The sequence below is a fragment of the Myotis brandtii genome, unplaced genomic scaffold, assembly GCF_000412655.1.
Source record: "Myotis brandtii unplaced genomic scaffold, ASM41265v1 scaffold43, whole genome shotgun sequence".
Lineage (NCBI taxonomy): Eukaryota > Metazoa > Chordata > Mammalia > Chiroptera > Vespertilionidae > Myotis > Myotis brandtii.
Genome location: NW_005366455.1, coordinates 3,930,994 through 3,953,221, shown reverse-complemented (window position 1 = coordinate 3,953,221; position 22,228 = coordinate 3,930,994). Strand labels below are relative to the sequence as shown.

General features: G+C 39.8%; 1 protein-coding gene across 1 annotated transcript in view; it reads left to right on the top strand.

Annotated features, from left to right (window-relative positions):
- Positions 1–22,228, top strand: part of PARD3B (par-3 family cell polarity regulator beta) — an 868,889-nt gene that overhangs the window by 278,788 nt on the left and 567,873 nt on the right. The window contains exon 3 of the mRNA XM_014546096.1: positions 19,305–19,476. Coding sequence (XP_014401582.1) covers positions 19,305–19,476 — 172 coding nt within the window. The remainder of the gene's footprint in view (positions 1–19,304; positions 19,477–22,228) is intronic.

The following is a 22,228-nucleotide window of genomic DNA, read 5'->3' as shown; positions in this document are numbered from 1 at the left end:
TGAGTTTGCCGACCACTGTTCTATGTTATTCAACGTTATCTTCTCTTCAGGCCTTCCATGGGTTGGATGAGGCCCACCCACATTGGGAAGGGCCATCTACTTTCTCATCTCCTGATTCCAATGCAAATCTCATCCCAAATCTACTCTCACAGACACATCCTGAAATGTTTAACCAAGTATCTTGGCACCCCATGGCCCAGTCAATTAGACACATAAAATTGACCATCACAGAGAGAGTATTATTTTGCCAATAGTGCCAGACAGTTGACTTAAGGAAGGAATTTTATATAGAAAATCATTATCTAGATATGATAATGAAATTAAAGTCTTTGCAAGAAGTTTGAAGTCATCTCATTTGATAATTGCATTTAATCATGGAAGAAGTGTAGAGTAGAAAGAATCCTATATATTCTAGTCCAGTGGTTCCCAAACTTATTTGGCCTACCGCCCCCTTTCCAGAAAAAATATTACTCAGCCCCTGGAAATTAATTTTTTAAAAATTTTAATAGCAGTTACTCATCGCCCCCAAATGCACCTGTGGCCATCACCGCCCCCCTGGATCGCTGCAGCGCCTACCAGGGGGCGGTAGTGCCCATTTTGGGAATCACTGTTCTAGTCAGAAACAGGGTATGAGTCTCAAATTACATGATTTTAGGAGCAATGCAAATTAATAAGTAAGTACGGTATGTTGAGTATATGCCAACCCAGAATAGCAGGAACAGTGGTACATAGGAGAACTCAAGACCCAACTAAAGGTATGCAATTTTTAAATGTCAAGCTATTATTTGAAATTAGCCTCTGACTAAATTATTTCCCTTATTTAGCTATCAACTAGCTACAGGACTTTAGAAATTCATTTAATTTTCCTGGGACTCGGTTATTTTATTAGACTAGATGGCTAATCTGTATTCTCAAGAATCTTTCCATGCATTTTACCTGCCAGTTAAGTTTGAAAGGTTAGGAAGTAACACCTTTGCTGATTTAAAGATGTCGAACATGAATTCTAAAGGAAAGTAACATGTCACCCTCTGAAGCAACATAACCTTCCAGTGACATTAGAGTGAATTGTTTTGAAACAATAGGTCTATGCTCTGAAATGTTTCAAGAGCAGAAATATCCTAATCATATTTCTGTATCAAAAAACCACTGTGAACATTAATGTAATGTAATTTGACCAAATCTCCTGATAATTAGGTAGCGAGTCTCAATGGGTGTTGCCAAGTCCGTACCTTACCCCACGCTTGCATGCTTTCTCAAGCTTGAGCAATGCTTCCTGTTGTAAAATGGGATGATTTTCAATACGTATGTGGTGGTGTGTGCGGATTTTTCTTGTTCAAAGTCTTTTCATAGAGTCCCGAAGCCTTCAAACTATAATTTAAAGCCAGGCAGCCTCTGTGGATTTATGGAGTCATTTTCCCTTTGGCTAAAGCCCTCTCTGGTCACAGACCACTAGATTTAAAAAGGCAGCCGAACTCATCCAGAGACCAACATAAATTTTCAGAGGTAGGGAGAATGGTGCCTGCTTATTAAATGAGTGAGAAGATAGTATTTGCCAGCTACAAATAAATGATGTTTTCCACTCTTAAGTTGGAAGCAAGGCCATTAGAGATGTGTAATATTTGACTCCCATTCATCAAGTTTAGCTGCATTAGTCGAATAATTTGCATGTTACACTTGGTGCGTACTTCAGCCTTCCGTCTGGATTTGACTAGATATATGGGTCCACCTTTGCCAAAGGCTTCCAGTTATGAACACATCTAAAACAATTTTCCCCAGCACGCAGAGACCGACTCTGAGCACTAAGAGAAGGAGGAAGGGTCTTGTTGTCTCACCAGGCTCTTCTCCAGGGCTCCAGTATTTATGCTTTCTAAGTGCAGGATCAGGCATTCTCCATTGGTTGCCTGCATCCACTTTCCATTTGTTTCAGAGAAATTATTAATGTTAGTCCAATAAAAATAGGGCTTTTTCCTTCAGTGATTCATTATTGGAAGCCATTTTCACTGACTTCAAGGGCTTGGGGATGAAACATGTTTATCCTTGACAGATCTTGGTATTTTTCCATGTTTCTCAGGAACTTTTCCAAGACATTTTTTATATATAAAAACAAAATAAATTATAAGGCTGGAGACTACAGTTGATTAACTGGACGAGCTTTCTAGAGTACTTTCTGAGAAAGTGCTGCCCGGCATTTCTAGTCATGAAGCCTGTGTGAGGGGATACTCACCACCGGGTGGAACACGTCTTCACTCCCAATCACTCCAAAAATGCTATTACGAAATGCAGTCTTTGAAAACAAGTTATTTTTGCAGCTACGTTTTAATAGACTATGTTACATTTCTATGCATCAATATTCCATGTGTAAAAACTAGGCACAAGACGGGGAATGAATATTATGCCCCTCCCCATCAACAACTTTGTTTTTTTCTAAATTTTATTTGATGCCTATCACTTGACATGCTGGTATACCTATTAGTCACACTATATATCTTTTATTTGATATATAAATCTGGTGAGGAAAATGTTGATTTCTTTTGAATATTAGTCTATGCTTTATAAATCAAGTCTATCTTATTATTAGTCAAATATTTAGTCAAATATTGCTCTGGGCTGGGAGTTCTTAGTCTCTTTAAATTGACTTTGTATATTTCCAACTGGATAATGGCAGGGTAAATTCTTACACTAAATACACACATAAGCACTCTCCAGATACCAGATATTCTCCAGGATACAGATTGAGTTGGATCTTCAAGGATAAATAGGACTTTTGATCTATAATAACAATAAAGATGAAGATAATTATTTTAATGAAAGCTAGGAGCTAGCATTAAAAGCGCACTCTTTATGGTTAGGCACCTTGATCAGTCATATCTCATGTGATACAACAATTTAAGAGGTGAGCCCAGAATAATGGGGAGGTGCTAAAGTTTGACTGACAGGCTTCTAATTCTGGCTATATCACTTTACTGGCCATGTACTCCATCTAACCTCTCAGTGCCCCCAGTTTTGGAGATATTAATGGTAATTACCTCCTAGAGCTAGTATGAGAAATAAATGAATATACAGTCTGATGCTATATGGTTTGACCCTAGTAATTACTCAATAAACGTTAGCTACTATCCTCCTTATTGTAGATGAAGAAAATGATTGAGTCTCAGAGAAGCTAAGTAATGTCTCTATATTTAAATAGTAGTTTGAGCCAGGATTTGAACTCAGACAACCTGGCTCCAGAGTCTAGGTTCTAACTACTAAGAATTCTAGGAAAGGAAAGAGTAAGGGCAAATACAAAGGCTTGATAAGGTGAATGTATGTTGCAGTGAAGAGCATAGATGAGTCAGTACAGGGACCTAGGGCTGAATTGGGTTGAAGACCTCTTGTGAAAGGCCTTGGAATGCCTTGGAAAGAAATAGATGTTACCATGGAGGCCATCTAGATTCAGTGGAAAATAACCTATTCTCCAGTTCTTTTGCATGGAAATGAAACAAAACAAAACAAGAACATACTGCCATTTTCCTTTGATTTAAGCTATCTTTTAAGCCTGTAATACATTTTCAGTGAATTAATAGGAGCTAGAGTTCAAATGAGAGAATGGTTGAAGATTAGGCAGTTTGCAGAAGTATCACTAGGCAATATGCTTTTTATTTAATCACAACCCAGAATCCAAGTGTTGTAGTTGCATTAAGTGCATTGATTTGACTCAAGGATTCTGACTCCAGGTGGCAAAGTTCACCAGGACTCTAAGCATGTTTATAACTCCTGCTACTGGGACTAGACATTGCGTGTCCACTGGCTGCATATCTCCTCCCTGTGGAGAGACTGATGAAGTCAAATTTCAATCAGAGATTTTTACGTGGAGACATGAATGCAGAATAGGGTTAGAAAGTCACATGATTCAAGCATGGCCAACTTTATGGGCATGTTACCTGTGCAATTTCTCAGGGGCCCATGCTCATCAGGGGCTCATGCTTCAGTAAGTGCTCTGCTGTCTCCATCTTGACATTATTAAAAGTTTTGAAAAAGGGCTCTACATTTTATTGTTCACTGGGCCCAGAACTAATGCACTTGGTCCTAAATATATGAATTTAATGGTTCCACGCTAATCCCATGTCTCACCCACTTTATGGTAAGGAAATTCCTATTAGTGGGACTGCAGTTTTGCTCCTTAATCCATGGATGCTTTCAGCTGGATGTGCTTAAAATGACCCTGCCAGCATGCTCACCTCTGACACCATTTCCTTGACTTTTATGACTATCTCTTATCTATATGACAAGCACTTCTTTAGCCTGTTTATATTGTCAATTAAATATTGTCCTGGGTGTATATCTTTAAGTTGACTTTGTATATTTATAAACAGACCATTACATATTTATTTAAAAGATTAACTCTGAGGGAATCCATGTTTCCTGATCCTTTAAGTTCCCCATGTGTTACACGTTGCAAATGAGATTAATGTCATTATGTTTAAAATTTATTGAAAGTGGAATGAACTGGCAGAGCAGATTGGATGATGGAATGCAACCAAAAGCTTTTAGGCAAGACAGAGAAATGTGGCCAGAAACCCAGTAGTCAGGGCAAAAGGTCGGCTGACCATGACAGCTATGCTGTTAAATAAACAATGAAAAGAACAGTTGGGTGAGAGTGAAGGACACACATACATTTTTCACCCATCACTGCCAATGGGTCCTTTCTAGTGCATTTAACCCTTGGTGATATAGGGACAGGGGGACAGTTACAGGAAAGCAACAAACATGATTGATGACTGGACAGTAGGGGATGCAGAAGAAACTTTAAAAGATAGTAACATAAAAAAGTGTCTTTTGTCTGGAAGACAAAATATAAGTAAAGGAATTTTAGAACCTTTAAGCACATGAAGTATTTTATTTTTAATGAATTTGGTGGCTATATTTATCTCACTTTAATAATAAACGAAATTTGTAGAAAATAATGGCAGACACTCGGATTATAACATCCTATTGAAATATTAGAATTCATTTCTGATTTCTTTATTGTAATATCCATCTGTATTTGTTTAGAAAATAAAGGTATGATTTAAAAACCAAAAGCCCATCAATCAAAATATTTTCCACCTGCTCCTTCTTAAGGGACTATCAATGTAGTAAATTTAATGAAACCAGCATTGTTTTACTACTTGCCCATCATAAACTGTTACTGGTTCCAGGTGACTAAGTATTTACAAGGGACCTTTGAAGATTTAATAGTGGGTTTTAAGTGAATGGAATACCATGTAATGAAAGTTTTACACCATAAACAAAATTGAAAGGTAAACTGGCGAAAAATAAATTTGCAAAGATAAAAAGACAAACTTAATATACTTAAAAAGAGCTTATATGCATTAATAAGAAACACTGAACGCAAAATGGAAAAGAAGGGCAAAGGGTATGAACAGACAATCCATTGAAGAAAAAAAAGTGGCTTATAACATTATTTCCAGTATTAGTAGTAATCAAATGATTGACCTTTAAACAGGAAGATATAATTTTGTCTGCAAAATTAGCAATGATTAAAATCTGATACTACTGTACAAAGATAACCTCTACTTTCATGTGTCCAGAATGGCAAAATTATTTATGATATAGATAATTATGTTATGAAATGTTCAGTTATGAATTTTCTTCATTTTTTGCAGGTTAAAATTACAGAAAATTGCTTATAAGAAAATCCTAAGTGAAACTATCAGAAAATTAAATTGTGTATTATGTAGTATAGATCAAATAATGGTAAGCTATACAGGGTCTCCCCCCCAAAAGTATACTCACTTTGAATAATTATAAAGTCAGTGTTTATTAACATACAGTTTATTTTCAAAATTTAAAAGAATCTACAGAAATGAATAATTTTTTCTCAATGCCTGTTTTCAAACTGATGACAGTTCTGGTCCGGGTACCGCTGATAACTGGAAGCAATGGTATCACAAACATCAAGAACCATTTCGTTTCGTATTTGTGTGCCCTCAATTCTTCGACTGTTGCTAGTTTTATACCCTAAACTTTACCTTTTATATATCCCCATTAAAAAAAAGTCTAGTGGCACTTTAGGATAAATTTTCTTTTTTTCAAAGCTTAGTCTGGCGTCACCCATTTTTTTCAAATCACTTAAACCTGAAAAGGAGTGAAAATTGAGTTATCAGCTGTTAAAGTGTGTATACATTTTTTGGAACACCCTATATATGTAAATATATGGAATAGGACATGAGAGGGAAAGCACCAACATTGCAATAGAAGTTTTCTGGGAATTTTGATGATCAGTACATCTTATTTACTACTGTGTGTTTTTAGAAGTCTGTAATGACATCCTTTTGAAGGTTTGTTCTCCTTCCTCCTCCCCGACCTCTTTCCCCTCTCCAGCAAACACACACTGGTATGCAGTTTGCTGTAGGGAACTGGGGGAACGTGTGAACTCCACATCTCCTTGCCCCACACTTTTATTTTTGCCTAGAAAACACAAGGCCTGAGTAACAAAGCTCAGGACCAGCCCTTGGGATTGGGAGTATCAGTGTGAAGACCGCCTTTACAAACACAGTGTTCCTGATGGTCATAGCGACCTGGGTTTGGGGGTCCAGTCCTAATTTTAAGACTTGTGTTCCATTGTTTTCCATAAGTATACTCAGTGTGTTTCCGTTTTTGATTTGGAAGTAAATAAAAATGCCTACAGAATATATTTTAGATGCTTTAGGAAGACCTTCTGCACAAGTTCCACAGTTACAACTGACTTGCAAAGACCATCTTTCTACAATTTAGAGACAAGACCTACAATGCTGCTACTCCTGGAAGAGGTAGCAAACCTCCTGTGACGGAACAAGGGCAAGGACTCCGGGCTTCTGCATTTCAGGCCCCAATTAGCAGGACATCATTCCTTGTGAGGTTAATCAACCCACAATCATAATTACAAATCTTGACATTCAAATGCTCCCATAAAGTCAGTGTTTATTAACATACAGTTTATTTTCAAAATTTAAAAGAATCTACAGAAATGAATAATTTTTTCTCAATGCCTGTTTTCAAACTGATGACAGTTCTGGTCCGGGTACCGCTGATAACTGGAAGCAATGGTATCACAAACATCAAGTCCGCGCCCACTCCAGCAGGGTTAGCCACACATCGCCCGTTAAGATGTCGAGCAATTAGAAGGCAGAGGAGAAGGTGCGCTCCACCACTCAGAGGGAAGCGGCTGGGCAGCTAACCCCACCTGCAAGGGCAGTGTGCATTTTTGTAAATATCGGCTTCGAAGCCTTGTCACTCACGACAAGGACGATCTGTGTCTGAGTGTTATGTTTAGGCGAGAAGCGCCTCCTCATCCCTCAATCAGTTGGCCGCTGACCTTTCCGGGGTCCCCACCAGTTGCTCAGCTGTCATGAAAGGCCGGGAGGGTGGGACATCACTGGAGCTGTCACGAGGTCAATCAGCCAGGGTTTGGGCCAATTTGCTAAATGTGTCCACGCTAAAGAGTCTGCTCTGTAACCAGTCTGATGACATGTACTACCAATTAATCACCAGCTCATTTTCAGGGAGTTGTGACCTTCCTCATATGTGTGGTCCACTCACCGCTTCACCTGGCCTTGGGGGATGTCAGGCCTGCCGTACGAGGCCACCCCGGAGACACGCGAAGCTACAGAAACTCATGTGTTGGGCTACCAGGGTGACAGGCTAGGGACACCTGCTTCAGGCCAGCACTGACCTAGTTTGGTTAGAATGTTCTGTGTGGTGTGCAACCCACAAAGATACTGCATATAGCTCAGGTACATGCAAAAGTCATTCTCTTTTAAAATGTTAATGGTATAGTCAGGTCTCATTGTTTTTCTCCATCAACCTATCAATTCTTTATTTGTCTTTAGAAGGTGGTGGCTTTGTCATTATTCTCTACAGAGTTTTGTTATCTGAGAGGTGCTGTCTTAGACGCAGAAAGGTTTCTTTTTTTTTCTCTTACAAAATAGACTGCTCTATTTGTAGCCAAGTCTCATAAATTAAACTACTTGTCAAAATAAATGAATAGTATGTTTGTTATATTCATGATTTAAAATCACATTTGATTGCTTACTCATTAATCCACAAAATTAAGCAATCCGCCCTGGATTGCAGTCATTAGTACAAATAAGCCAGCTTCTTCTGACAGTCAGAAGTAATGGAGAACACTGCACAGTGGTGTTTGTTTCAAAACGAGGTATGTTAATGTGCAAATTAGTTTTACAATTTCAAGGGCTTCCTCTAGAAGAGAATCGGATGCATTCATATAGTCCGTCAGGGAATGGGATTGAGATCATAATATACTAAAGTGGAATTTAGAGGGAGAAACTGTAAAGTGCAAATTTGCATTGAACCTTCAGGCTGGGCAGTAGCTATTTTGCCCTAGAGGAGCAGACATGGTAATGGAGGTTACCTTTATTCCTAATTGGATGGAAAATCAGGACTCAGGGATATGGTGTCCACAGAAAAGTGTAGATATTCATATGAAAGAGGCTTGGATACAGCAGAAAACAAAAATCATGTATTTACCTGCCCCCCTTCTATCTGCCAACTACCATGCTCTGAGTGTGGAACATGGTCAGTTGTACTTCTGTTCTGTTATCTATAAAACAGTATGAGTGCTTTTCTCATAGGGTTTCTTCTGAGTACAAAATAAAATATGTAAACACTTTGAATAGTGCCTAGTATAGGGTGAGGACTACATAAGTGTTCGTTAAATATACGGTTTTAATGATGTGACACATGGTTTCAGGTAGCTTACAGTTTACTTATAGAGGCAAGAATTTCAAGGATCTTTATGCCTTGTGACTGGTGATAATAGAGAGCTGGACACAGTATTGTAGAAACAAACACCCTGGCCAGGGGCCTCCAATGGGAGGCCTGAACTTCATCTTGAAAGCCTGACAAATACATAATGAAGAATTTTAAGCTGGGACAAGACCATGCCACACCTGTGTGAGAGAAAGCCCGCAATAGTGTGGTGGGTCTGTTTCAGGGGGCTGGACTGGAAGCCAGAAGAGAATCGAGGCCCTTAGAAGGGCTAGATGAGGACCTGGCCAGAGGCATTGTGCCATTCCTTTGAGATGGGATAACCCTGAAGAGAGAATTTGTCAGGTTCCAGGAAATTATTGCCTTTAATCTGTTGACATACGTCTGGATGGCTGTAGTAGCATTGAGCCTTGGCTAAGAGATTATCAAAGGGTATGAGACAGCTACCACTTTGGTTTGGTTAGAGAAGAGAAATTGTAAGGAAGTAGGGAGAATAAAACTGAGCCTGTGAAATAATACTCAACCTGGATGTTACAACATTGTAACTGTATCGATGCTTTATAATTTACAAAAATATTTTTCCACATTCTATTTTATGTTTCCTAGTGTCAGAGATACTTGTTTCAAATAAAATATTCTTTCAAAAATGCTGGTTAGATGTGTGAGATTTAGATAAGAATAACTTGGGGGGGGGGGAGGAAGCCAAGTGTGTGTTCGTGTGTCCATGCATTTTAAAGTATTTCCACTTGTACCTTCATCTCCAATAATGTATACTCTCCTGAGACCTTCAGAGCCACTGGGATTGAAGAAAATTGAGGAACTATTAATGACAAATAGCACCAGATGATAGAGTTAGGCTAAGAAAAGAATTCAGAGCCAAGGAACTCAAATACAAGTGGAAGTTTATTTAGAAAGTCACAGGGGTAGAGGAAGTGAACCATGAACCGTGCAAGAAGTGAGCCAGCTGGGCTGTATGGGCTTAGGAAACAAGTTTTGGAGACAAAAGAAGGGACCTTGGAGCTTAGGAAAAAGAAACCAAAGGTATGTAACTTGAGGGAAGAAAGGGGGAGGGGGGAGGAAAGCTGTGGGGGAGAGAGAGAGAGAGAGAGAGAGAGAGAGAAACTGTGCTTTGGGCCCTTTGTCTTGAGGGTTTTTATCTGCTTCCAAAGCATTGACCCTAGGGCAAGTCCAAGGGGAGGATCTCAATAGAATATTCATCAGCTTTCTAGTGTGTCCTCTCAGGGTTGTGCTCTCCACTGATTGGTTGGTGCCAGGGCAGGGGGTCCTTGGTCATCACATCTGGTCCTGATATTAGCCATTGCGTTGCCCCACCTGACCTTTGCTACTTTTCTGGGCCTGAAGCTGAAATACAACTGAGGCCTAAATGTTATCTCTAGTTTGAGTAAAACTCTGACTCTGTGGTCAACAGACCTCAGAATTTCTTAAGATTATTTGATATGGACCCGAACCTCATTGTCCTAAGGGCCCAGTGCTTACAGGAGTGGTCATACAAGGGCTTATATGGGGGTCGTATGAGGCTATTCTCTGGTCCCCTTGTTCCTCCTCTAGGGGGTCTACCAGATGACTATCAACATGCCAGGGGAGGAAAGGTCATAGGAGGGTCAATCTGCATGACCAGTGATATAAAAGGTCAAGTGGTCTAAACCACAGGACCAGTGATATTCTAGGGCAGTGGTCGGCAAACTGCGGCTCTCGAGCCACATGCGGCTCTTTGGCCCCTTGAGTGTGGCTCTTCCATAAAATACCGACTTCTGCACATGGGCCACGAAGTTTCAATCGCACTGTACATGCGTGCCCGCACACGGTATTCTGTGGAAGAGCCACACTCAAGGGGCCACAGAGCCGCATGTGGCTCACCAGCTGCAGTTTGCTGACCACTGTTCTAGGGGAAGATAGGTCACCTGTGAGGGAGGTCCCACCTTACAATTGTCAGTTGCTAGGCTCCTGGACTTCCTCTGTACCTGGCCTGTAGTTCCTATTCTGCTCATATCTAACTGCCTACTCTACCAGAACCATCAAGTGGTAGATTGGCTAAATGGCGGGCAAACCACCCAATGGATTGGGATCATCTTTGAGGATTTCCCAGGCAGTTTCACCCAGGTAGCTCCCACTTTCTGAGTAGCTGTTATTTTTAGTATGTGTAAACCAGGGAGAGAGGAAATACTATTATTACTGATAAGAAAAGTATGTTGAGTTTTTAAATGCCTGACATTTGTGTTATCCTCACTATGCTTGGAACGTCTCCAGGCTTCTGTATCTGTTTTCCTATCGCTGGCCCTGCGGCCCCCTAGGATTAGACCTGGTGGCTGGCACCTGGCCTCCATGGACCCTTTGTCTGACCACTGATGTTGGTGAAGAAGGCACAGAGGAAAGGGCTCCTCAGGATTGCCCATGTATATTAGATAAGGGTGTGAATGTTGTTTCACAAATGGCGAGCTGTTCTTACTAAGGAACGGAAAGAATGCAGCTTAAAACAAACTCCATATTCTTGTCAAATGACAACTTCAACTTTGAAATTTTAATTCAAGTCAGTCAGAGACAAAAATGAGATTCAGTATAAAATGTCTTTATACCTGGCTTCTAAGTAAACTTACTACATAATTAAAGGAGGTAAATGTGTTTTTAGCTGAAATATGGGTGGTTTTTAATAGGCATATCTTTTGTTGTTATGGGGAAATATAGGCAGCTGCCTCTTTAAAAAATGATAAGGATAAATAGCATTCTTAGTACAGTTACATAAATCATGTTATTTTCTTTAGGATGAAGCTTAAAACTGTAAAGTTTGTAAAGGTCCCTATTATAGATTTTCAGTTTGGAGAGGAAGTGAAAATTGGTTTTATCTCATTTACTGAATGTGGTTTGAACTTTCTGAGAAGCCGAGTTGTTCCGTACTTGCTCTGAGGATGCGAGATCTGAAGGCTAGCGTCTGATGAAGATACTAATAGCATGAGCCTGCTAATTTTAAAAATTCAGATCACATGCTTTTAGCTACCTGTCAAAATCCTATGAAGGAAAAGAACCCATTTTCCACCCTTTGTTTAAAATGGCATAAAATCAGCTCACATAGCCAGTTGTTATTTAGTTTCCAGCAGATGCGTACATTTAAATGAAATTCCACAGTGTTTCACTCTCTTCCCAAAGGTGATAATGTGTTTTCCTCCACTTGTGAAATTGCAGTAATTTCACAGGCTTCCTTAGATTTAATTGTGTTTATTTGGATTTGAGACAAATGATTCCAATTTTATTTTGTAGGATACCATTTTTTTCTTTGTCTTTTAATTTTACTTGATAGTTATTGGTAATGCAGACTATGTATGAAACGGTAAAAAATAGCACTATATTGTGAAATTCAACAGTTTGACCCAAAGAACTCAATATCGCAAATAAGCATTTCTTAGTAGTGCATTAGTTCACTTGACATGTAATTAAAATCCAGCCACATAATTTTCAGTGTAATTGCTAATAAAATATTTTTTTGAAAATGCAGTTTATGTTCTATGGGCATTTGGATCACTTTTTTATTCTCAATGTAGCCCAATGATAATAGCATCAGGTTATAAAAACTCAGGCTATAAAAGTGACAGAATGCTATAGGTTGACAAGAGAGCAAACCACATCATGAATATTGAAGGACCCTGCACTAAGGCACTTCCTGGCGTTATTATTAAAATATTTACTTGTCAGTGTAAAAACTAACAGTGTTGGTATATTGCTTCGAGTTATGGTAGAAATAGAACAGACAGCACAAACCATGTTTCGCTTGGTGGAAGAGCAGTACTGCATATCTAAGGATTGTGTGTTCTTGTGTGATGAAGAGCAAGAAAAAAGGAAAAACAAAAATTACCTGTTTGATGTGTTTGATCTTGGTACTTTCTCTGTTCCTCTGTCAGTCCTGTGATGAAGAGATTAAAGAGAAGCAACACAGTGAAAGTAGAATGGGAATAAACAAGTCAAGTGGGACTCATTCTGAAAGCCAGGGAATGTTAAGTATGGTAACAAAAGGCATTAACATTAGCCTTCCGTGTGTGTCAGGCTCTCTCTGTGCTAAGCATCTAGACATGTTAGGGATATTATCAAGAAAATTAATATTCTACCCCCCCTCCCACTCAGCCCCCAACACACACATATACACACGCACCTTTATTACTGATATTTATTATAATGGCCCTATCGTTTGAGTATAAAAACAGGTCTGAGTCCTTGAAGAGATACTGATGGTGTGAAATTGAAAAGAAGACATGGCTCTTTTGATGAAGTCTGATACTCAGGCTTATGTAAGTTGTAAATTATCCAAAGCTCCTTTATTTCTTTTTTTTTCTTAATTTAATTGATTATAGAGTCAGAGGAAGAGAGAGAGAGAGAGAAATATTGTTGTGAAAGAGGAACATCAATTGGCTGCCTTCTGCAGGTGCCCCAACTGGGAATTAAACCAGAGACCCCCTCATTGCACAGGACAATGCTCCAACCAACTGAGCCACACTGGCCAAGTTAAAACTACTGTTTATTTATTTGAGAGAGAGGAAGGGAGAGAAAGAGAGAGAAACATTGATTTGTTGTTCCACTTATCTATGCATTCATTGATTACCTCTTTATGTGCTCGGATCAGGGATTGAATCTACAACCTTCGATCATCAGGATAACTAACTATATGAGCTATCTGGTCAGGGCCTCTTTTCTTTCTTTTTGATTTTTGAGTTTCGTTGTTGTTGTTGACTTTTACATTATTTTTGACCTTTACAAGGTGACTGTGGAAAAAATATTAAAATGTTATCTAAAATAAACTTTATGGATGATATTTTTTCTAGGTCCATTCTAGTTTCAGATGCTCCTTCCAGATGCCCCCCAGGGGATACATGTAGGCACCAAATCTAGTGCCTAATCTTTGCAGTGGGGACACTATCAGTGCAGGCAATTGAGGTATGACAATTGAATAGAATTCATACATATTTCATTAATATATTTATTTTTGTGTGTTTTTCTAAGTCCTATTTATAAGATAGGTGTGTTTTAAAAAATACATTTCACCTTGAGCTCTCAAACAGAGGTATAAAACACAGAAGATAAACATTGCACATTGTCCTGGTGCCTTAAATTTAGTGGCAATTAAAGACAAGTATTTTCATATTAAAACAAGCACAGAAATCTGGTAGAGTATAAAATGAATATAAAATGTACATGAATTTATAAAATAAGGCTGAGCACTTTAATTTGAAACTCACGACATGCCAATTCAGGTTATGCCTCCACTCCCCTGGAGGTTTACTCACTCTTTTTTTTTTAATTCTCAGCAGTGGACATTCTTAGAGATAGGAAGTGGGGGGTGGAGGGGGGAGAGAGAGAGAGAGAGACCACTCACAACATTTCTGACAACATGGATGGACATAGAGGGTATTTTGCTAAGTGAAATAAGTCAGACAGAGAAAGACAAATAGCATATGATTTCATTTATATGTGGAATCTAATAAAAAAATAAATGAACAAACAAATCAAACATAGAACATTTTGATGGTTGCCAGATGGGAGTGGGTTTGGGGTAATGGGTGAAAAAGGGGGAGGAATTAAGAAGTACAAATTTCCAGTTATAAAAACCATCATGGGTGTAAAGTACATCATAGAGAACATATTCAATAATCCTATATAATAAAACCCTAATATGCAAATCGACCAAATGATGGAACGACTGGTTGCTATGATGCACAATGACCACCAGGGGGCAGATGCTAAATGCAGGAGCTTCTCCCTGGTGGTCAGTGCGCTCCCACAGGGGGCGCGCTGCTCAGCCAGAAGCCAGGCTCACAGCTGGTGAGGGCAGTGGCAGTGGCGGGAGCCGCTCCCACCTCCGCTGCAAGCCAGTGGTAAGGAGCGAGGGGTCCCGGAGTGTGAAAGGGCGCAGGCCAAGCTTAGGGACACCCCCCATCCCCCAGTGCACAAAATTTCGTGCATGGGGCCTCTAGTAGTATAATAACTATGTATGGTGTCAAATGGGTACTAGACTTATCTGGGTAATCACTTTGTAAGTTATATCAATATCTAATCACTATGCTGTACACCTGAAACTAATATAATATAGAATGTCAGTTGTAATTGGAAAAAAATATATTTAAAGAGACAGAGAAATTATTTCCTCAAAAGGAAGTGAAGAAAGTGATGTAAAGAGGATGCAATGGTTGATGGTGTCCTAAAAACAAGCCCAAGGTGGGCTTTGGATTTCGCAGCCTGCAGATGTTTCTGACTTGTTAAGACCGACTTCAGTGGAGGTCACTGAGTACTAGTGACCTCGGTAAAGGAATGAAGGAGAGAGACTGGAACTGCTCTGTGCCCAGCTCTTTCAGATTTTCCTGGGTGGCACCTGTAAGGGTGAGTCCTGAGAAGGTTGGCTTGTTTGGGTTTTTGTTTTGGGTGCGAGAATGAACAGCATATTTGTAGGCTGATCTTCCTGGCATATATGGGGATTGGGTACCCAGTTACTGTTAGAGGTCTGCAGGGACAGGAGTTTTGATTAGAAGTCAGGCTGTGTGAACAGATCATTTGGGACCATGGTCTTTATGAGAAATGCCAGTGCTGCCCTGGGTGACATGAGAATGCTGGCATCACAGGAGAGAAGCAGGGGCGCCAGAGACGGATAGGGCAGCAGAAGAGGACGGATCCAAATCAGTTACTGCCTGGTTGCCTTTTGCATACAGTTTAGGTTACTGCAGTCTCCAAGGGGTCCATGAAAAATCTTCTGCGTGCCACAGACGGTTAGGCTAGATGAAACCTTCACCACAGATTTAATAGAATTTCTTCTTTGATGTTGAACTCATTTCTGCTGTAGAGGTCATTTCGAATGGGTTTAAGGCAGGAAGGGGGGCCACTGGCATACAATGGACACTTTGGAAGTCAGCATGCCTTCTGCTGAGGAGCTAGAGTGGTGGTTTATGTTAATTAACATATGCATCTCTGTAACACTGTGTTCTAGGAACTCTGTCACCTAGTAATGTAAGTGTTCTGATGAATCAAGCAATCTAGCTAATAAGCACCTACAACACATGGTGGAAATTAATTATTAGTGTTGAAACAAGTGTGCGTCTGTGTGCATTGAAGAGTGGATTTGAAGACTGAAGTCTCCTCAGCCAGCACCTGAGCTGCCAGTGACCTTGGGCATCACAGACTCAGAAACCGATCTTCTTCCTTCCAGGGGTAGAGACTCTATGTCATTCATTCAGCCCTTCATCCATACATTTAGAATGGGCTATACAGAGATCATTCCTGTCAGTCATGGGTTTCAGAGACAGACTAAGCAACTAATTAGTCAGAGAGATCATGAGATTTGGGAGCCTCCAGATCTCACTAGCATCATCTTTGGGAAGAGTTGTGTATTGCCTGTTTCTCCATAGAGTCGTGTTCACATTCTTAGTTTAGGCCATAGCATCCTCCTGGATAACTACAAATATTCCACAGTGCAGCCTAGTCCTGTACACCTTCCTGTTTGGAAGATGGTTACAGTGTGATCTGAGACACTGCATTGGAAATTAAAAAAACAAGGTTCACTTGGACAACGCAGTCTCCAAACTACTTTGTTCTCCCATATCATATATTATTTGGTATAACATTGTTACTGCATACTCTATACACTTGTGTGAATAAAATAGTACTAGTGGCCCGGTGCACGGATTTGTGCACTTTGAAAGGAAATTATTTAGAAGAAATATTTTAATAGCACTATTCACCCATTCTCCATAATAGAAGTGTCAACCAAATTCACAATCGACAATGGCAGATTGAAACACACGTGTACAACTGGTGCCAACGAGAGCTTTATATGTATCGTGCATGTGAGAGTCAATTTAGCCTTTTTTAGATATAGAACAAACTTGCTTAATTAGACCTGCTTTCTGATTTAGCTAAACTTTTTCCAGCCCAGTGAAGAACCCCAACTTCTCTTTCAGGTAATTGTCAGCAACACAGCAGTAAATATAAACACAAAGCAGATTATTATTGTAGATCACACAAAGAGAACAAAGGGTAAAATATTTAACTGCAGCAGTGTTTGACAATATCCTCTGCAGTGAGAAAACCAGAAGTCATTTTCAAGGTCCACCATTTCTTACTTCTTTTCAGTTGGGTCAAGTTTCTAAACTTTCTAAATCTCCATTTTCCAACTAATGAAAAAAAAAATAGGATTCTACCAAGTCTCCTATCTACCTACTCCAGGACTTCTGTGAGGATCAAATGAGATGAGGCACGGGAAAACACTTCACAGACATTTGGTTGAAATGTAAAATGTTTGCACCTGGCTATAAAGCAAGACATGTTCCTGGGCTGAAGAAACTGCAAGGAGGCTAGTCGCTAGCGAGAGGAAGCTGGGTGTTGCTATGTGACGTCATTACCCATTGCCCACAGTGACCATTTCCGGGCTGGGCTGGGTTGTGGGCTGCATTTTGCGCCATGGGATCTTGCCAGTGTTGGCTGTGATTTGGTGGGCTGTAGCTCTGCGGTGGTGGCAGGGCCTGCGTCCCACTTGGGGGAAGCTGATTGTTGCTTTGTTGGTGCCAGGTCCGCAGTGTCATTTCTTTGTAAATGGCCAGTGTGTGTCATGGTAGCTCCTGCATTGAGTGTCTGCCCCCTGGTGGTCAATGCACATCATAGTGACCAGTTGGACTGTTGGAGGGACACTTAGCATATTAGCCTTATATATATATTGATGGTTATCAGTAAAGTATTTCAAGAAAAAATGTTATACAGCAACTATAGATAATGATTTATATTATGAGTTACCAATTTTAAGCTTTTTGTTGATTTCAGAGAGGAAGAGCAAGGGAGAAAGAGATAGAAACATCAATGATGAGAATCATTGATTGGCTGCCTCCTGAATGCCCCCTACTGGGGATCAAGCCTGCAACCCAGGCATGTGCCCTGACATGGAATCAGGAATCAAAATGTGACCTCCTGGTTCATAGGTTGATGCTCAACAGTGGTGCATACCAGCTGGGCTAAGCTTTTGTATTATACTTTAGATTAGTATTTTATTTTTTCTTATTTGCCCCAATATTTAAGATATATAGGATATATTGAGTTAAGGATATAACAAAAGGGAAAAGTAAGGTATGATTTTTAATTTACATGAAACTGTTTATACTACCCATATAATAAGCCACTTTTTTTAGTTGATCGATGCATTAAAATAAATGTTACTAACATGTGTTAGAATTTACCAATATATAAAGTTGAAATTACAATTGTCACAGAAACAGTGATGAAAATAATACTTCCACCATATTTAAAAATTGTTTTTATTTTCATTTTCAGGATTTACAGTGTTAAACATCACTTTGGCCAGATGATTAGATAAATATAGTTCTAGGGATTATTCTTATCCTAGAATAATCTTTCATTATTTATCTATTTAAGTCTTCTCTGAAACCAGTTCATCAGTGCTGCCGATTAAAAATAGAAAGTGTGTGTGTTCAATTTTAAGAATTAAAAATAATGTCTGGGGACTAGCATTTGTTTCCTGTGGTGAGAGGCTTGTTGGATTTTCCAATTAAACAAGTCCCCATACTGGAAATGAGTAGTCAATTATGAAAATCATTTTTGAATAGCCAATTTACATATCCCTAATTGTATTCATTTCTTCTGAAAGATTGAACTTGGAATGTATGATGTTCTGATTGGTTACCCCTGAGCTTGTGTCATTAATACTATCGCCAACAAGGTTCCCCTATGAATAGGGCTTTGAGTGTTTTTCCTGAATAAATGTTTGAATCATAAGTAGGTTTGTTTTATTTAATGAATGAAAAATATATAGAGATTTACTAGCGGTTTTCAAATTTGCACACACACTGCACTTTTCCTGGGCTGACAGGGGCATCCCTGAGCTGCCCTCACGTTTGGACTTTTCCACATCAGTGATAAGGGGCATCGGAGGTTCCCTGATGGGGGTGGTGTCCGCTGGCCAAAAATGCAGTCTCAGCCGGGTTGCCTCACTTTTTACACAGCAATGTTTGCACAATGAATGGAATATTTTATGATATTTTGCCCTTATTTTATGAAAAATGACTTGGAAATTGACAAACATTTTTATATTTATGACAAGAAGCATAGGTCTCCCGTGAAATAAAATTGAGATGAAGATGGGAATAATTAGGTTAAAGTGCTGATATTTATTCTCATTGAAATTGAAATTCATTGGACTTAGACCAGTCAACATAGATCAGTCATGTGGGAAAAGAACAAACCTAAAGGCATGTATGAAAATGGGTTATCTGTGTGTGTGTACAAGGTAAATACAAATTCTGTGTAAATATTCACATTTTGTCAGTTTATTATGATTGTGTCTAAAAGGAAAGATGTAATTATGGAATTCATCATATCTACCATTCTATTTCTGCATGCCCAACTTTTATGTTTTTGGAGCAACTCTTAAAAGCGACACTGGAGTCCTTTCAGGCTTATTAGAAAAGGGGAGGGGAGGAGGCAACCATTTCATTCCTCAGTCTCCAGGTGATGTGTGTGTCCAATGAAGCACTAATTGGTGTTGCTGGGTTTGTTTGTAGCTGATTGCCGTGTTTGACGAACAAGAACCACTCCACAAGATCGAGAGCCCCGGAGGAAACCCAGCAGGTCGCCAGAGCCCAGATGCCTTCGAGACTGAAGTGGCTGCCCAACTGGCTGCCTTTAAACCAGTTGGTGGGGAAATTGAAGTAACCCCTTCTGCTCTGAAACTAGGTATGTGTATTTTCTGTGGTATGTTTTTCACCTGGTGGATATATGTCCCCTTGCTGACTATGAGTTGCTCCTACTTTGTGACTTACCTTGTTAGTCATCTTTCTTTAAAAAATACAAACTGGTTTCTTCTCTATATTATTATTATCATTTTTTACATAGCTCCTTGCAGTTGTTGAGGCTCAGGGAAGTGGATAGCATTTTTTCTTGAATGGAAGGTGAATCTGAACTGTGTGCCCTTGAAGTATCATAAGGGAGGGATTGGAATGCACGTGATGAGGTTCATCCATAGCCTATGAGAATCATTTTTTTTAAGTCCCTGTAAACGTCATTTGGAATAAGCTAAGCTTGATCAAGGAATCCACTCTAGGAATAAAGGTCATGTCTGTTTTTGCCACCTTCTTTTTCTCCCCAAACTACATATCTCAGAGTTTGGGGCAAACATTTTGAAGTTAGTTTCTTAATTCTGCCCTACTGGTTTATTAAAACAAGAGCAACTGACTCAGTGAGTGCGCTCAGAATTCTTCTTTTGTTATATTTGTTTTAAAGGTGTGGATAGAAGGAGAAAATAAACATTCTTCTCAAGTTTCAGTGAATTGACAATTGTAAGAGACATAATATGTCAGTGTTTGGTGATACCTCTTAGAGATAAATTTAGGTCAGTTTAACAGCATGAAGTTTCTGGAAAGTTCAATATTTTGGTACTTAAAACAGTTTTTTATTCCTATTGAATGTATGCAGACATTTTGAGACAGCTCTGAGCACCTGTTATAGGTTAATTCTCAAGCTAGAACAGGGGCTTTTTCCACTTTGCCTTTTAAAGCAAAGCATATGCTTAAAGTTGTAAAAACTGTACATAGTACTAGTTTTTCACATTTGAAACAAAGTGTATACTGTCAAGTTTCCTTTACACACGACCATTCTGAGTATCCGTCCTTTGCACTCATTTTCTGGGAAGCATCTGCAGTGCCCCTTTTAGAAGAACCAGGTGGATATTAATGATCTATGATCTGTACTAGTATAGGCTTCATAATGTTCCTCTGTTTGTTGGAATGCAAGCGAGAGAAGCAGTCTGCTGGAACCCGGACACTGGGCGGCTTCATCGCGGCTTCTCTTCATGGGAAGCCAGGTTTGTGGCTTCAACAACTTCACAGCCCTGTCGTTCATTTGCATAATGGATGCCTTTTTATCCATTATGCAAATGAGATTGGGAGGAAAATTAGGCAATAAGGGAGGACGAAAGGGGAAAATTGCCTTTGCTTGTTTTAATATTCCATTTATAAGCGAGCACTTTGGTCTTCAAAAGGCCAAACCTCCGAGTACTCGTGTCTGGGAATTTGTTTTTATCTTTCTTGTGCGCATCCTCAGAGAAAACGTTTGTTTTTCTTCAGATTTTTCAGTTTCTTTTGTTGAACCATCTGAGCAACATAACATTGAATGCAGGAAGAGAAGGAAGTAAGCTGAGGTTTCTCTTCTTTGCAAGTGGACTTTCTACTCTTTCAATACTGATTTTTGGTAAGACAGAGATAGGAAATAATATTCATTAATGGTGACTACCCAACAAGCACTAAGCTTAAGACCATGCATGGATCATTCTAAATCCTTTACTCATAACAACTCACTTAAGCATCATCATACTTAGTTGGGTTCCATTATTCCCTTTATTTAAGGGATAAGGCAGGCACAGGGCAGTTCAGTAACTCATCAAAAATCACAAAACTATTAGGTGTCAAGGCCAGGATTTGACACTGGCTCCAGTGTCAGGAACAATTTGGCTCTGTGCCTCTTATATGCTATTGTAAAAAAAAAAAAAAAGGATAAAATAATTGATTTAATTTTTCTGGGATTTACTTTGTGACTACATATGAAAACCCTGCAAATGCTAACTTGTTGGCTTCAAGTCCCATTCCCCCTCGTGCTGAGGGTTCAAGGGTGAGATGAGCTCATTGTTAGGTGATCGATCAGTGTGCCTCCCAGAGACTGGGTCTGAAATCATGGCATCATCTCCAGCTCCTCCTTTTCCTTCCCACCATCGCCACTTTCTCCAGCCGTCATGTCCACACCGTTGCAGCAACCCAGACCTTTATCATTAATCAGATGCTTGCAAGGCCTCCATCGGACCCCTTTCTGGACAGTGCTGCTTTCTCCAAGCCCTGCTCTGCCAGCGCCGCCTTCCTAAGTCACAAACCTGATTATATGGCCCCGGCTTAACAACTTCCAGCGGCGTCCTACTGCGTGGACAACCGTGTCCAAACTCATTAGTAAGCTGATGCAGGTGGCTCCTCAGAATTCGCTGGAGGAATTTGGGCAGGGATGAACAATGACAAAATCATCCCTTATCTACCCTCAGCATCTCATCAGATTGAGTACTTTTCATATCTTGAACTTTAAAAGCAAAGAAAAAGCCTATGTATGTAGTTTCTCTGACAAATGGAAGAAGGAAGCAACACAGCCAGCTTTGGTGTTTTCCAGTTTTGTTTTGTTTTTTGTTGCCGCAGGGCAGGATGTGGTCATAAGTTGGGCAGGCGTCATCTCAGGATGGAGGGATGTGCATGGCAGCAGCCCATAGCCATGGCTCCTCCCGGGGCTGTGCTGCCAGACGCCCCAGAGATCCTGTTTACATGTAGAGTGGGAGGGGAGGTTGGAGAAGCAGCAGCTTTTGTGTCCCAGCGATTCATCATAACACTGTGCACATAAAATACCAAACACAGAGCCCCGCCCTGCTCCCTGCTCAGCTCCCCGAGGCCATTGGAAC